The sequence below is a fragment of the Convolutriloba macropyga genome, chromosome 6 (assembly GCF_964194025.1).
Source record: "Convolutriloba macropyga chromosome 6, txConMacr16.3, whole genome shotgun sequence".
NCBI lineage: Eukaryota > Metazoa > Xenacoelomorpha > Acoela > Convolutidae > Convolutriloba > Convolutriloba macropyga.
The window spans coordinates 56,887,221-56,905,527 of NC_134473.1; the positions used below are offsets into that span (position 1 = coordinate 56,887,221).

Below are 18,307 nucleotides of genomic sequence, written 5' to 3' on the forward strand. Positions count from 1 at the left end.
ATTTGTTACGTGCGTACATGTGGCTGTGTACTAAGACTAAAGCTGACACAAAGGCTTGCACAGCAAAAAAGATTCAAAGTTTTCAATACAGTGATAAATTATTCAATAGTTTTGAGCAAAATTTCCCTGGAGAACTTTTGAAGTGATATAATCCTACTTTTCTTCGAGCGCACCCCAGTGATCATCTTTGGCAGATTTCATTCTCAACTAAAACTCAATTTGAATGTAAAAGAGTGAAAATAAACTTTTTGTTTCTTGACCAAATTTTCCGATGTCTGCAGTTATGAGAGCCTCGGGCATTTTTTGCCTTCTGACGTTTAACGGTCGGGTGACAAGTTGGGTGTCAGCCATCAAATAAAAACTTTCCTCTGACATTCCACTGTCGGGTGATCAGTTGGGTGTCAGCCCTCCAAGACCTTTCTTTAGGGTAAGTCATTTTCACGTGCGCGAACCGATCAGAACCAATCGGCGCAAAAAAATTTTGTGCATGACTAGAGTTAGGAGAATCTGGGTTACCTTTCCGACACTTGATAAGAGATCGCTGTGTAATTTTATGTTTCAATGTGAAAATTAGTGGTAGACTGGCGCAATAGAAATTGACAATTAGCTCTACACAAGAAGTCAATAATCTGACTATCAGGGATTCATATAAAAGCTTTTAATCAATTCCCTCGATGACAATCACTACTTTTATCCCGCATGCCCACCTCTACTACACTATTAAGCCTCCGACATGTCAAATTTCAATCTATCACTCTGCACTCACGAAAAAACCGCGTTTAGTTTCAGCCTCTTAAAAAATAGACCACAATCAAAGCTATAAATTTTCAAATCAGAAGAATAAATCTGCAAATAGTTAAAGATGAAATATGTGTACAATACGGGTACCAAAATTAACGAAGATCTCCATTAAGAAAATAGCGAATGATAGTAATAAGAGGTTATAACAGTAGAGAGATCAGCCACGAATAGTTGGGGGTTGCCGTTGACTACAGCGGGACAGAGCCAATTGATTTTGTTGTGATGCGAATTGCACTTAATTTGGGAAAAGTTGGATGAGATAGAGAGGGCAGCTGGGTTAGGTAGCGACTGAACTGTGGATGAGGCTGCTAAGTCATCTGCAACATCATTGCCACCACCACTATCATCGTCTTCCATCGGCTCAACTGTAAACTCTCCATCTTCGGCTATACTTTCCAGAGTATCTGCCATTTTTTCGCAGCTAAAGCCACAAAATTAAAGCTGATGCTTTGTCGCACAATAATTTCTTATAAACTTTTACATTTTCAATATTAAGACATTTTAATGCAGCTCTAAAACCCATATTAGGATCAGCAGCGATATCAAAACAGCCCACAAGGCATGTTAAGTCTTAAGCCTGAGCATGCACTACAAATTATCAAACCTAACATAACAAGAACGCTCGCATGATTCTGCGTATGGTAGAAAATGTTTCCACATTAGTAATCAGCATACAACGCAAAAAAAGCATAATACAAATGCTAATATATCTTATAAGCAGAGCCTGCATCATCTTGTATTTTTTTGTACATACATTTGTTTAAGCGCATTGAAAAAAGCACATTGTTTAAGCAAATTGAAAAGTATTAACTAAATGGTATTATGGTATTGATTGCGCTTCATCAGTTCGCCCCGTCCCTACTAATAACCATGACAGACTTTGAAATGATGTGCAATCTTTGATTTAATTTTGATTGTTGATCACTCAAAAGCTGCTCGCTCGTTGACATACCGAAAAAGTCCATGACCGACAAACGTAGGGCGAATTGCTCTGAAATGACTGGCGAGCAGTTGGCTTCGTCAGTAGCTAGCTACGGTTTAGAGGTTGAGGGGGGGGGGGTCGAGCACGCTATTTTAGGGGTACAAAGATGTGCAGGGTTGGGAATTGGGTGGTGAAGGAGGGCTGATATGGGGGCAATTAAAGTCTGGTGAGCCGAAAGGCTTTACCTGTTCATCCCATTTTTGAGGACGAAAGGTTAAAAAAGTCAAACGAAAAATCTGTCAAAGGAAAAAGACCGCCGAACTAATATATTTGCTAATTATGTTTGAGATCAATATAAAAGTTCCTTAAAAAAAGCATCGCAAAATTGATCTGCCTTGTCTTCAAAAACAACAGTGGTTGTTAAAACAAAAACTCTAGAGAACACAAACCAGAAAAAAGGATAGTTTTCATAAAGATACAATGTTCCCGTTATTTACTTTTGTCAAAAAAATCAATAACGATAAACAATCCACACCAAATTATTTAAAATCACAATTACATTGTATAGCTGAGCAGAAAACTTTAATTAAACAGTGATTTTTTTTAGAAAGCTGCAGCAATATTACTGATACATGTTTGAAAAGAAGTATTAAACAAAAAACGTGATCAAAAGGTACAGCAAAAATTTAAAAAAAAAAACAGCAGGACACGTCATAGTCCCGTAAACAATCCGGTAAATTGACTGAAATAAACTTCTGTAACACCAGCTACTGCAGCTACTATTGCTGCCTCACCAGCAGGGTAATTAAACAACGCCAGCCGAACAGCCTCACAAAATTAGAGAAAATTAACAAATTAGCATTGCTAAATATCTTGCAGCTAATATCCCGAAAACCTAATTGTATTCATTTAAAAATACCTCGTAACCCAAGCAAAAATCTTGAAAAGGGCACATAGGCACCTGGGGATTGAAAAAATAGGAAAAACGACGCAGGTTTTTTTCAAAAAATGAAATAGAATGCAACTTTTATTAAAAGTTGCTAAAATTCCAAAAGTTTCCAAATAAATTTTAAAAAAGTTTCACTGCCCCTTAAAGATCGACAAACCAAAAATGACAACATGTGAACGTGAACTTTTTCTGTCGAAAAGTTGATAAAATTTCTTAAAATAAAAACTTCAAAACAATTTTGTTGTTTTTAGAAACTATCCAGTAAATAAATTTCAAGCCTCAAAAATCTTCAGAAAATCAAAAAAGTTATTCATAGGTCGCTAACTTTTTAGTAATTAAAATCCTCAAAAAATTTCATTGTCTATAGAAACCATGCAGTGACCCGTCATGAAGCCCTACAAAAACTTTCAGCAGCCCCTAAACATGGAAGAACTCAGAAAACATCTTACAAAAGCGATAGAGCACTAGAACAATTCAAATTCATTGGATTGTACAAAAGGAGAGCGCCTAAATAATAGCCTTGAGAGGTTAACGGCGGCTATTAAATATATATTTTTTATATATACTAATATATTATATTATCCTAATTTGATATATATTACAAACGATTCTACTTAACAGAGCATGTTGCAGATCATTTGCCAGCCAACAGATCTTTAAGCATCTTGTAAAACAAAAAAATCTGAGTTACCTTCCCAATTCAATTTTTTTATTCATGATCTAACATCAGTATTGATTAATTTTACCCGGAAATTTTCAAACATAGCCGGCAGATTGCCGGACAACAGCCGGCATTGATCCCCTGTCCGGTGCATTAGGATCGAATCAATAATTAAAGATAATTAAAGAGATTGACTGAACGCCAAATTTTTCTCGAACTGTTTTCTAATGTTGTCCACAGTTCGATAATTCGCTAAACATGGCTAGTTCAGCCTTTAAATTGGAAGATAAAAAGCATAATACCAACTGAAAATTACTTGAAAACCAACTGATAAAAAGCATAATACCAACTGAAGCCACTGCAATAAAAAAGGAAACACTAAATTAAAAAAGGAGAGCGCCTACTAAACATCCATTTGGGCAGATGACGGCGTCTTTTACGAAATACTGCCAAAAAGACCTTCGTGGAAACTCTTTAAAAATTTTCAAAAATTTAGAATTCATTATTTTTAGGACCTCCTTAGGACTTAATTTAAAGAGAGACAGCCTTCGCAGTCACTTCCAGAAACTCACATTTTTGCTCTCTACAGAAATATAACACACATGTAATAGAATGTTTTTATGATTTGTCAACACGTTTCATAAACTTGATCACTTTAAAGGGCAGCAAAAAGAACAAACATTTTCATGAAAAGCAAAATAAAGATTTCTTGCACTGAATTAAAGTCCTCCAGACATCAATTTTACACTTTAAGATGAAGTTTAGAGACAAGGTTAGGCAATTTAGTCAGATGAAACATAACCAACTAAAATTCCGCGACTTTGGTTCTTTTGATTTAAAGTTCGCCAATTACGTCATCAGATTACAATCTTCGTGATAGCAAGTTTGATCATGCAAAACTCAAGTAAAGCGTGAAATCATATCGATCAGATGAAAAAATTGATCAAGCAAAAATTGCACTTGACAAGATCAATATGACCCAAAAAACTACTATAAACTTTATTTGAGAGCAATTAATGATTCGTGTCAGTGCGTGAACAATCCTACCACTGGATAAAGAAATACCTGTACAACTTTTTTGGAATGCTCATGATGAGATAGATACCTTCTCAGTTTAAAACCGTTCTCTGTCAAGAAATCAGAAATACATACATATAAAGAACGTATGGCAGTGTTCAAATGAGAATATATTATGCTTGTTTCGTAAGCGGCCAGTAGAGCAGGACAATGACCAAAAATGAAAATATCAAAACCCAAAAATTATGTAGAAAAACTTTTAGAAAACATAACCGACTAACGTCGTTTGAATTGCTCCCAAACAAGTGGCGAGCGGCTGGCTTCGTCAGTAGCTAGCTACGGTTTAGGGAGGCTAGCTTTAGCTGAAGGGGCGTGGGATGGAGGACCCCCTAAATTCATGTCTCTAGAACAGTTTCGGTGCTTCGCATACGTAGAGTTAGTAAGCCGATAGGCTCTAAGAGAACTTAACGCCCTCCAGGCTTTACCTGTTTATCCCGTTTTGAGGACGAAAAGTCAATAGGGCCAGACGACAAAAACCATCGTCGGAGAGCAATTAATAGTGGGTTGGTATATAGTTCATTTTCTAAAGAAATGTTGCTGACGGTGTGCTCGGGTGCACACCAGAAAATAACAATTTAACAAGTCACCGCAAAAAAAATTAATCTTCATAGCGATTGTAACTGAAATCCGTACTCACTAAAAATCATCTTCACGGCTGATATCATTCATACACGCAATTTTACAATTATCTCTTTAAGGAACAACTAACCTCTCGATTGCCTTCCACGATATGATTCTTTTGTCACAACCTCCACTAATTAACAAATCCTCATTACAACTCACAGCATCTTTCCACAAATTGGCAAATACCGTCTGAGACACAGCACCCGTGTGCCCACTTAGCAAATTCGAGGTCCTCAGTTTGGAAGCACCATTCGAGGCAATCTCGTTCATAATATCAAAAAGAAGCAGTCCTGAGTTCTCTAAGCCACATGCAAGAGTTGTCCCGGTGCTATTAATCGCTATAGAGTGCGCCATAGGCGGTGTCAAAATGTTAGCATTTGGTTCCAATTCTCCACCTTCAGATGCAGCAGCAGATTCATTAAAGCAATCGTTAAGATAGCACACGGCACTTGGAGATCCGTCTTTCAGGTTCCAGCCCCGTAGCTGGGCATCTGTGCCTGCTGAGAACAGTTCCAACTCAGTGGGGCTGAACTGGATGCTACTAACACAACTGTCATGATCCGCAAACGTGTGCAGCAACTCCTTGTTTGGTTTGCGGTCATCCAGCACAATCACAGCTCCTAAATAAAAAATGATTGTTCATAAATTAATAATTCCAGCCAAAACGATCATCGTAAAACTCCCCAATTTATCATCCCTTATTTTACTGAGTGTAGAGTTTATTCGATATTTTCCGTTCGTTCACTACAAGCTTAGTGGGGACTTATTATTTGAACATCTAATCGCACGATCTCCATTGGCAGTGCCCCCCGTGCACAAAATATTTGTGATATATTGCCCCCAATCGGGGGCAGAATAGAGTAAAATTTGTCTTCAAAAGCATATGAGTTAATAAACTGCTCTTCCACCAAGATTGTTTTGTATTAAAGGTTCAAACATACCCGGCAGATTGCCAGAAAACAGCCGCCGTTGAATCCCATAACCAAGATTGGGAATGAAAAAAGAAAAAACTAATGAAAATGATTTTTGTACAAAAACGATTTTAAAGTGCAAACTCTTTTGATGTTATTTTGGGGCTGACCATACCCCTTTTTCGTAGTGAGACGACACAGAGGATCGTGCCAATACCAATAGCATTAGAGATTGTAAATTGGGCTTTGGGTTTATCCCGTTTCTATTTCAGATTTAGTTTTTTTGATACTGCTCTGCTCAATTTGAATTGCTTTGCTGGGCAACTGCTGTCTAAAAACACTTTTAGCAGAATGAGAGAAGACTGAAACTAGCCTAGACAAGTCAAAAAGATTTCACGCAAAATGTCGAAAAAGCGGCAAAATAGGTAAAGCGAAAAAAAGTTCGACAACTTGAAACTAGCCGAGTGAAAAAATCCAAAAAAAAATTTTTGAAATCAATGTCAAAATGCAACAGTGAACAAAAAACCACTAGGCGAGGAAGAGAAATTTGGTTCAAACAAAAAAAACTAGGCCTAGAATAAACTATGAACGGCTTGGTAAAACCATTAAAAAAATCAATCCGAATAAATTTAAAAAAAATCAAAATGAAATCGCAAAAAACTACTAGCGAGAAAGCGAATTTTTGTTCAAACACCGTTTTCTCACTCTACTTTAAAATTAGAGTAGAAAAATTTCACGCCACAAAACCAATCGTTTCTTCGTTCCACTTCCTGTTTCGGCGTGACCAAAATACCTACTCCAATTTGACTTCAGAAATCATGAAAATGTGTGAACAGATAAAAGACAGCGCCCCAATACAATTCAAATTCTTTGAATTGTAAAAACATAGCAGGGCAAGTACTGGTGTATGATTCAAAGAATTTTCATTGACAAAACAAAAACTACACCCAGAACGGACAATGAGTGAAACGGGAAAACCATTTCCAAAAAAATCAGATCAAAAAATTTTTTGAAAAAACGGAAAATCAATGTAAAATGCCGTGTGTGAACAAAAAACCACTAGCAAGAAGGAGAAATTTTATACAAACAAAAAACACTAGGCCTAGAATGAAGTATGGATGGATTGGGGAAAACCATTTAAAAATCCAATCCAAAAAATTTAAAAAAAGAGTAAAAATAAAAGTGAAATTCCCGCATGTGAACAAAAAACCACTAGCGAAAGAGCGAATTTTTTTTCAAACACCGTTTTCTCACTCTACTTTAAAATTAGATCACACCGCAAAACCACTCGCGTTTTCGCTCCATTTCCTGTTGCGGCGTGACCAAAATCACTACTCCAATTGCACTTCAAAAATCGAAAATGTGCGAACAGATCTTATATATATAAAAAAGCAACGCCCCAATACAATTCAAATTCTTTGAATTGTAAAAAAATAGGAGCGCTATAATAGCCAGCTTAGAAGCTGAGGCGGCTATAAAAATTTTCAATTAAGGGTGGTCATATGAGGTGAAGAACAGATTTCAGTATTGTGAGCAAGAGTCAATGGGTGAACAATCTACTTCATGTTGAAGTCTACCATGTTGTCACCTGAATCATCACAAGCTGCTATCAATCCAGTTGTCTCATTCAACAGTATCATGTTCACATCGTCGTCAGAGTGACACACATCAAAGACAGGCGACTCATAGTTCCTCAGGTCGAACTGCATCAACATACAGTCGCTCGCCACCCAGAAATATTGTGACTGACTCCTACATCAAACACGTCGTACATGCACAAAAGCATCCAATGTTTTTACCTTCCCCTCATTGTTATTTAATGTGAATACACCAAATTCGCGTGTGATCATCTTTTCAATTCAAAATTTAATTTTTTAAAATAATTTAAATAATTTTGTCGAAGTACCCCCAATGCGTTATTTATACATAATTAATATTCTTTAAAATTTTGCATTTGTTGATGTGCAACAGTTAACAATTCTTTGTTATAAAGTTAGTTGAAATCTCAGTCAATGAGACGAAAACTAAACAGACTTATTTGCATTCAGTAGTTATATCTCCTCAGCTGCTCAGTTGAGAGATGGTTTTAGAATTTCTACTTATCATGACACAGGCCAGGAGCATCAAACGACGTCATTACTTCTGAAGAAATTTGCAAAAAAATAAAGCAAATTCTCAAAATTTCTATCTTTGCCTTCAAACGTAACAAAATGTTCAAAAAGCGGAAGTACAAAACCTGCAAATATCTCTTTAGTAATAAAATAGATACAGTAGCTTAAATCGAAAAAAAGACTGCAAAAAATAGGATGAAATTTCTCCAGTAAATGAAAAAATCTTGATTTAAATCATTGCCCATCACAACATAAAACCACTTCCCATGCCAAGACGAGTACTTGTAAGGAACACGTGTAAAGAAGAAACGTAAATAATTGAGAAAGCAGTCGTCTTGTTGTTCGAATATAACGTTTTGTTCGAATCCAGCTATACCATGGAAAAGGTTTTAATTTGTTATAAATTAAAACTCAAGGGACACCGAATCTTTCCGAAAGGATCCAAAAATAATCCATAATTTGATTACACTTAAGTGAGTGCAGAAAAAATCACCACTACACTCACTTATTAATCTAAATTGAGAATGCAAAAGATTAAATTCAAATAGAGGTTACCCAAGCTAAATAATCAGGTATCTGGCGAATGAGATTAATTCACAAGTCAACAAAACAATATTGAAGGCCAGAAGTTTTTCCAAAACCTTTTATTATGTATGAAACAAAATTAACAACAATTCGTAGTTATATGGGTACATTCAACGGTTTCAATTATCCCTTTCTAGAAACCAGAGGATTTGTCATCAATCAAAACAATTGATAAATTCAATTTTAAAACATAACAGACTAAACGTCGGAAGGATTGCTCTCGAACGACTAGTGGGAGCTCTAATCAACTGCGGCCTGCTAGTCGGGGCAGAAGGTCAAGGGCGTAAAAGTCACTCGAAAAGTCAAAATTGTCAAGCAAAAAATTTTGCATAAAGACACACACGTTTACAATAATTGATATGAACTTTGCTCAAGAGCAATTAACAAGCAAATCTAACAAAAAAACAAATGAGGAGAAAGAAAAATATACACATCCAACGAAATTTCGCCAAACTTTTACAAAAGTAACTGACGTCAATAATATATCGGATCCGCTATCAATTGAAGACAAAACTGATTCAGATATGCCGAATTACTGAATTATGAAACAGTTTAATAATGAGATTGAAGGACAAGACAGCAAAAAACAAGACGAACATGAAAATTTCTTTCGAAAACTATAAGCTATTCAGCCATTCATAAGAAAAATTCTCGAAACTTGAAAATTTACAACTTTTTTCCTAAAAAAGTTTCAAAGTAAACAATACCATAACATATAAAAACAGACCTTGTGTATGTTTATTATACCTCAATAGAATTTCAACGAGACTTCAGTATTGTGAATTAGCGCAAGTCAGATACTTCACAATTGCTAGACCCAATAGTTCTCATACTGTAACCTTAACTTTGAAAGACTCTCAAAATAAGTAAACAAAAAGAGTCATGTTTGAATGAACACCAAAACAAATGGAACGATAGATTAAAAAACCAAATCCAATACAATTTCGCAATAAGTAAGAATGTAAAACGACAATTTATCAAGAAACAATTTTACCCAACAAAACAAAAAATGGTATCCGAAAGTCTATATCTATCAAATTTTGAAACTGAATGTCAAACTGTTAATTCTCTCCAGTAGCAAACTCAATACTATTTAGCTTGCTCCTGACCTCTATTTGACTCCAAATGCTCAAGTTAGATTTACAAGTGAGTGCAGAAAAAAAAGAAGGAAATAAAGACTAAAAAAAGAGCGTTCAACTAAACTGGATAATCACAATCTAAGCCATGAGTGATGTACGACAAGATTGCCCTCTGGAATTTGTCCAACGTTTTTTTCAAATAAATTAGTTATAAAAGCATAAAGTCACATATGCGAAAACAAAAACCTGACCAAAAACATATTTTCCAAAGAAGGTTTGAAACCATTCGCTACCAAATGGAAACATTCAGAAGTTCCAATTATGCTTCCTTAGAAAATTGGTCATATAATCAATCAGAAAATTTCATAGGTGCAATTGTAAACAATCAAATTTAACACAGAAAAACAAATAAAAACAAATAAGAACAAAACTCAAAAACTCTCCGAATTTATATAAAATCAAATGGCGATAATTTTGTATCAATGATTAGCCGTCAATTGAAAAGATTTGATTCAAATATGCCTCATTATTAACACACGAAGACTACAAAATCAGGTGCAAAATAAAGAACTAAAAATCAACAAACATAGCTGGCAGATTGCCAGAAAATAGCCGCAATAGATTCGTAGATCGGCAGTCTATAAAAAAGTAAAAAAAGACAGACCAAAAAAATTCGTCTTTTCATTGAAGGCTTATCTGTTATATTTTGATTAAAAATCTGTAAGTTATTGCTGCCTCTATTAGCTGATCTTAAATAACCTTCATTTAGAGTGACACACACCCATTTGACCTTATCTCTTTGAATTAAAGTAAATAAAAGTCAATTTCAAAGTGAGGAAGTCATTTTTGAGAGTGAGGTAAGTCAAATGTGACCAAAAATTTAATCACGCGCATGAAAAAACTAGCTCCACCAAGAGCGAAAAATTACGCCAAATGCAATTCAGTTGAAATTGCATGAGCGAATGAACAAAAAGTGGCTGTGACGTCATATGGTCGTAACAAAAATCATGACGAAATAAAAAAAACATAGCAGGACAAGTCCTGAAAAACAATTCAAAGAATTGAATAAAAATTCAGACGTACTCTACCTGACCAGCAGATCAATTGAACAATGCCAGCCAGCACACAAAAATCATCAAAGAATTGAGAAACTAATAGAATCAAAACTGAACAAAAACAAACTCATTGCTAAAACTCTTGAAGCTTTTAAAACTCAGGCAAAAATTTTTCCCTTTAAAAACATCTATTACAAAAATTTGTTCAAAACGGATTTTTGTTTCTGAAATCGGTCCAGTATAACATCTGCAAGACAGAAAAAAATTCATTGGCCCTTGAAGATCGATTAACTCGAAAACGAAAAAAAAGATTGCCTGGTCCCTGAAGCTGGAAAAACTAAAAAAATGACAAAAATTTTCAAAAACCTGAAAAAATGCGAATTTTGTCCAAAAAAAATTGCAAAAAATTTGTGATACTCAAAAGTTGATTCCTATTCCATGGCGACGCAAAACTTATTATCCAACCTCTGATGAGGTTTTCTGGCCCCTGTGACTCATGAAAATTGAATAATGAAAATAAATGTCAAAAAATGTCAAAAAAATTGCAAGTTTTGTCAAAAAATGCTAAAATTCATGAAGGCAAAAAGATGAAAACCATTCCATTTCCACTAGAAACTATGCATTAATCTATCATCAACAACCCTAGAGGAGGTTTCTTGACACTTATGGCTATAAAACTCAAAAAATGACTAAAATTTTCAAAAAACCTGAAAAAAATTGCAAAAATTAGTATCACTTTGCGTGTTTATGTTTGTAGTACCAAAGCATATAGCTCATAAAATGCTCAAAACAAGCAATTTTGTCTCGCAAATGGCCTTCACCAACTTTTAAAAGCTTCAACCTAAGACTAATCAAAACAAAAAATCACAATCATGAAACATTGCACCATTTTGAGCCCAAAAACGCCTAAAAATGACCTTTTAACCTTAAATTAAGGCCATCCCAGCAGCTGCACCACTGTATGCTCTTGAGGGACTAGTAAAGCCCACATTGGGCCTCTAATGAAACTTAATGCCCGCTGGGCTTTACCTGTTTATCCCGTTTTGAAAGATCAAAGTCATTGAAAAATGTGTGAACACATCTTAAAAAAAAAACAACACAGCGCACCAATACAATTCAAATTCTTTGAATTGTAACAAGAGAAGGCCAATAATAGCCCCAGCTATCGCTGTGCGGCTATTAAAAAAGGGGTCAGAACTCAGAGTTACATTCTTGAACACTATTAGTGTGCAATAAAAAAAAACTAGACTATGAAGTCACATATAGTTTGCAATCAGAAAAAACCTTAGCTTATGAAGTCGCGTCACTGATAATCTTTACCTAATCCACTACTGAAAACAGTTAGACCTTTCAGTATTCATTTGACAAAACTACAGAAAAAAACATAACCGGCTATCGCCGGGCGAATAAATCTGGTAGTAGCCAGTGGAGGCTTAAGAATGCTGGCATTGGAGGTCACCAGAGTTGCCAAATCTCCAGGTGGAGGAGGGTCGATACGGGGGTAGTGGGGAGGTCAATTGGGGTGACTCAGTGGTTAAACTTTTAAAGAAGGGCCCTTCACATGAAATTGTTTGGTGAAAAACATTAAATTCTTTTTGGTTAATCGCATGATTAGAAAATAGTAAGGGGTAGGGCTCTAAGAGAGCTACTCAGCCACTTACTCTCCGGGATTTAACTTCCGGGGCTTTACCTTTTTATCCTGTTTTCCAGGACAAAAATTAGAAAAAAATGGTTAAAAATATATGGGATAAGACCACAGAACTAATATAATTGCCAAAACTTTGCGAGACAGCAATTAATCATCTATATACAAAAACCAAAAAATGTGAAGACAAATCTGTTTTACGATAAAAAAAACCACGTTGAAACAAAAAATAACCTCGATATCGCTTCAGGATTACTAAAACCAGCCAATGTTGCAAAAGGTGAAATATTTGGGCAAAATGAACAATTTCTTTAATTAAAAATGTTCAAAATGTGAACAAAATTAGTGTGAAAAGTTGGCAAGAACTTTAAACCTCCATAACTTAAAAAGACGAAAAATTAAAAACAACTTAATTTTGCACTATACGCTTGATAGGCTCTCTAGTGATACCACACACAACTCTCTGCTATAGAAATATCGATCACCTAAAATTGACTGAACATAAAAAAAACTAGTTGAGCATATAGTTCCTCCCCCACTAAAGGGGTTCGGAACATTGAAACTTGCCCAAGTCTGATCACATTTTCCTTTAATATACTCAAAATTCAGCGTTCAACAATTCAGCGGGCTGTAATAACCTCTAATAGCATTTAATAAATAATAAATCAAGTGAATTTCTCTAAGAACCTTATGTCTGTCGTTAAATCACGATTTCGTTCCACAATAACGTATTATGTTCTCTGTACCTGTGAACACTTCGCTCGTTTCAGTTGTCTAGCAGTTGGTAGTGAATATTTTTACAAACATTATACATCACGGAAGAATCCTTTATTGTGAGGACATGAGGATCGCTTCCTTTAAAGATATTGCTTCAATCTTCTGTGCCTTAATTTATAGCTGTGTTTGTTACTAATTTTTCTGATCTGAGTTTGATTCATGCTGCAGCGATATCAGCTTTTCAGGTTGTTTTGGTGATGTCATTTTATTTTTCTTATGGACAGTTTCCTCATACGAGAGCACAATAGCTGGGTCTGCTCTACAAAAACTATTTTCTTTGTTTCCATATACTTATCGTTTTCTTCGCTTTTAGTTTCATGTACAGCCCTTCCCTTTTTCTGCTTAACTTTTCTGACTTCCGAAATCAGCGAACTATTCGGGTCTTTTCTTAAGTTTTTTGTTAGTATTTTTGGTAAATGCCGAAGCTTCGAAGGAAGGGTAATGCTTAAGGTGGGTCAGAACAAAAATTACATCATAGCTTTGCGATTTAGATAATCTACCCATATTTTGTAATTTTAGACTCAAATTCAGTTTAAATGGCTCCCTGAATCATTATTTTTAAACTATCGCTCATTGCGATTGCTCTGCTAATTTTTTCGTGCAAGAAGGAAAACAAAAAGATTTGCAAAATGGACGAACTCGGGCTTGTTTTTGCGGGAGCCGAACTTCTTTCATTATAAAGCAATTCAACTCTTATTTGAAATTTGTTTCCTTTGCGGCGCTTTATAAGATGTGCACGTTCAACTTGGCAAAAAAAGTTAACGAAGTGCTCAATGATTTCCCTCAGGAGACTTCTCAATTTATTTATCTTAATCAAAAGTTTCTTACGTAATGGGTACCACTACCCCCTTTGCTTCTATATTAGTTCTATGAAATCTTTCACTCGTAGTTTGCGAAATACATATAATCTCGTATTCCCAGCACCCCGACATATAACATAGTTTTGGAAACAACTGAAGCAGCTTTAAAAAATATTTACTGGTTTTTGTAGCAACAGACAGCCGTGACTTCACCAGGGAACCCGGACAACTGGTGGATTAGAGACCTGTTCTTGGCATCCCAGATGCAGACATCACTGGACTCGGCTCCCGAAACAAGGACGCCTCCGTTTACATTGCAATCCAAAGACAGAATGGACGAGTGGTGATACGAAGGCCATATTACAGCTGATAACACCACAAGTTGGCTCTAAGTGTTATTTAAAAAAATATTCTTTAACCATTAGTGTATTTTACAATGTTTGGGTAAAGCAACCGACTGAAAAGCAGCATCTGTATCTCATACATGCTGCTTTAAAACAACTGTTCACATAAAAATCAATCAAAGATAGCTTCAAGAATGCTCCGCACCGGGCTAAAAAAATTCTGCGCATGCAAGAAGTAAATTTTCTGTAGAATTATATTAAAAATTCTTAAACCAAGAAAAATAGGTTATTCATGTAATAAAAAGTTTTGAGTTATTCGGATTTATCCATATTGGCACTATCATTACAGTAATAACTAAAATGGTCTAGCACTATTTAAAGTCCTCAAGCGCATCTATCACTTCGGAATAATCATCAGGATGAAAAAACTATCAGTTTGGCCTCCCCTTCCCCCCTCCCCGGCCATCTTGTAAACTTTTTGCAGATAAAACTTGTCGAAACAGAGGCCAACTTGTGTTGTTGCTTTGGGCAGGTGATGACATCAAATCAGAGTTGACAAAGGCCAAAACCAACAAAATCACAGAGATGAAAAGGAGACATCATACAGACAGACAAATTACATGACTACTTTTTAGTCTTAAACAGATTAGGTCACTACTCAAAACGGATATGACTGTCGGTCACATTCATCCAACGTCATATCATCTGAAAAATGACAAATTAACTTGCAAAAACATGCACAAAATGTTAGTTATCAAGAGCATCAATTTATTTCAAATTCAGAGATTGAAATTAAATTTATTTGCATGATTTATAGAATATAAAATTAGTTTTATTTTTTTTAAGTTCTAACCTTTTTTATATGTATTGAATTTACTTGTTTCAAAAAGGCAAAGTCAGCACACACACTAAATGTGTTTTTGAATGATCATATTTCATACGCATTAACTACTACAATTACTGAAACTGACCATATTAATCACAAAATGAGTTTTAACTTCTTACTACAGTTCATTACTATTCATTGGGTAACATATTTTGGTACATATTTGATCGTATAGATGTCAATAAATAAGGAAATAGAAATCTCATTAGATCATGATCACATTTAACGATTCCAAAGACTCACATTGTAAACAATTCATTTCCTCAAACCTGATGTAATACGAAATTTAAAGATCTGCCAGCAGTTTGTTAGCAGTTCTGTCCCTTAAATCGACTTCAAAACACCTTCAACTGTTATTTTTGAGACCGTTTAGCTCTACAAAGTAGAGGAAACCAGCAGAGCCAAGCTACCAGAAAATCTGTTGCGCATTAGATGGATCCCTTTATGATTTTTCAGGTTTTCCAAAAAGTGAAGATGTATGAAACGTTCAAAAACAGCAATTTTCACTTTGGAAACAGTGATAACTAAATCTTGAACAGTGAGCAGACCAATACCCAAAGGTAGGTTGACGATATCAAGAATTTTTCGAGAAAGCGCAGTAGAAATTATGGAAAAATAAAAGCAAAAAAATTAGTTTGAATTTTTCACGAAGGAAACCTGCAGTAAAATTTATTGTTCCGACCCCTCTTATGGGGGGAGGAACTATATACTCAAATGGGTTTTTTTTGTTCAGACAATTTTGGCCGATCGATATATTCATCAAAGAGAAATGTGATTGGTATCATTAAAAAGCTCCACCAGCGTAGAAATTGAAACTAAAAAGATTTTTTTTGAATTTCGTTTTTGTCGCGGAGTTATCGAGGATTGAAGTTTTGTGTGAACACGGGATATTTGGCATCAATTTGTTCACTTTTGGTGTAGTTTTTCTTCAAATTAAGATCTTTTTCATTAAAATATTAATTCGAAATTAACTTTCACGCCACAAAATGAAACAATTTTGACTTCCTAACAGACGAGACTAGTTCTGGTCTCATAGAGAAGTTTAATATCAAAAAAATACGAATTCTATTTGAGAGCTCTTTTTTAGAAACTTTTCATATTTTTGTTTTTTTGGGTCACCTAGTGGTCATTTTTCATATCTAGGTTCCGTTAGTGACAAACTTGTTTTACAGTCAAATGAAGCCCAATGAACAAAAAACACCTCATTTCAAAGGAATAGCTCGTGTTTTTTCGGCTCCAACTCGAGTTTTCGTAATTTTAAAATTTTGAATTTCTTTTTGAAGTTTTGCTAATTTTTTAGAGTCCTATGTCATAGTCTCGTTGACTAACAGTGCAATAGATTTTCTAATGAGCATTAAGTGAACCTATCTAGGGCTTTCAGCGGACAGCTACTGGCTGTAAAGGCTTTAAATTTTTTTTTTCATATTAACCGATAATAAACTTATTTTAATGAATTGTTAAGTCAGTCTCAGTAATGACAGGAGCGCTTCTCTTCTACTGCAACCAAAATTATTCCTGTTAGCGGTTTTATCTTGGAACTATTTGTTATGACTTCAATGACACAAGATTTCAAAAACATAAAAACTTTGGATATATTCTTATTTTTGGTTTCTCTTGAAATCTTATCACATTATCCTGATGTTTATATGTTCCATTGGCTTGGAGAAAACTGGCTTGAGAAAGTGGACCATGGATAAAGTTTTCAGAGAAGAACTTATGGATTAGATGACTTCGACACTTTCGCACATTTCTACTGAATTTTTGGTGTTTGCCTGTATTTGATGAGTCCATAGCCATAGGACTTATTGTCATGTCCTATTGATTACCTATGCATGACGAAAAATTCCCTTCCTCCAATCGACGCATATGCTAAAATTGAGCGTATTTATTGACTTCCGTTGAAAGCTATTGAATTTAATGGCTGTTTAGAAATTGAAAATAATTTTTCGATTTATTTTAAGACTCTTTCAACTTCTAACTATTGCTGTTATGATCTCGATGAACATACTTTTTCATAGTTTTCATATTTTTTTAATTTTTGGATGTTTTTTTCGTAATTTTGGTTTCATTCGGAAACTTGAAACATTATTCTAATATTGATGTTTGCATTGGCTTAGAGATGACATTCGTTGGATCATACAAAGTTTTCAGAGAAAAACTTAGGGCTTAAGTGCTTCTTCTCGCACTGTTCTACTAATTTTTGGATTTTGACTTTGTTTGTTATTTTCATAGTCAATGACTTATTGTAATGTCCTATTGATGACTTATGAGTGACAAACATCTTTGTTGTCTCATCGAGGCGTAACTTAGCGTATTTAATAGCTTACGTTGAAAGCCATTGAAGTTAATGGCATTGATACTACGGGTTTTCTCAAAAATTTGGTGGTTTTAATGTATTTGTTCATGCTTGTTGATTTATTGGAATCAAATTGTTAAAAGGAAAATCCCATTGCTGTTACAAAATTAATTAAAAGAAGAAAAGTTTTATGAAAAATTCATTTTTCAATGGCTACGACAATTTTCTCGCTCCATTTTTTGAATTTGCTATTCTTGCTCTTTTGCTGATTTTGCTCTTTATTCTTTAGGTAGCCGTAAAACGCTTGCATGTCCCGTACGCTTGTAATTGAGGATTGAATGAATGATGTTACCCGAAGTAGTCAGTTTATTGCGAATAGTCTGAAAGTTTATATTTTACGTTTTTAAAATTTTTAAAGGATTTTTCAGTTTTTTCAGTTTTGTTGTTGCTTTTGTCCACTTGTAACTTATTCTCATTATTGAGAGGTCCCATACAATTCCACGCATTTTAAAAATTAACATGTTTACTGATACTATGACGTAACTGGTGCTTTATTTGTGGGACAATATGCGTTTTCATAAAAAGTTACTTGAGTGGTGTATTTTTGTTTCTTTTTCTTTTCTTTTAGCACAATCGCGTAATAACAGATCCCAATTATTTTCAAACGTGGCTCAATTAAAGTTATTTGTTCATTCAGTGTAATTTTAGCTGAGTTAGTATAAATAGAAGTCAAAATAAAGATACAATATTCAGATAAAAGCTAATGATCTTTCGCTCCAAAAAC

At 34.8% G+C, this 18,307-nt stretch overlaps 1 protein-coding gene across 1 annotated transcript; it reads right to left on the reverse strand.

Annotated features, from left to right (window-relative positions):
- Nucleotides 1-806: 806 nt before the first annotated feature.
- Nucleotides 807-15,042, reverse strand: LOC142341069 (WD repeat-containing protein 53-like). The gene is made up of 5 exons (XM_075391920.1): nucleotides 14,853-15,042; nucleotides 14,177-14,363; nucleotides 7,534-7,697; nucleotides 5,120-5,654; nucleotides 807-1,222 (listed from the first exon to the last, which is right to left on the reverse strand). The coding sequence occupies exons 1-5, from the start codon at nucleotides 14,881-14,883 to the stop codon at nucleotides 910-912; spliced, it is 1,230 nt and encodes a 409-aa protein (XP_075248035.1). The 5' UTR covers nucleotides 14,884-15,042; the 3' UTR covers nucleotides 807-909.
- Between the last annotated feature and the right edge of the window lie 3,265 nt (nucleotides 15,043-18,307).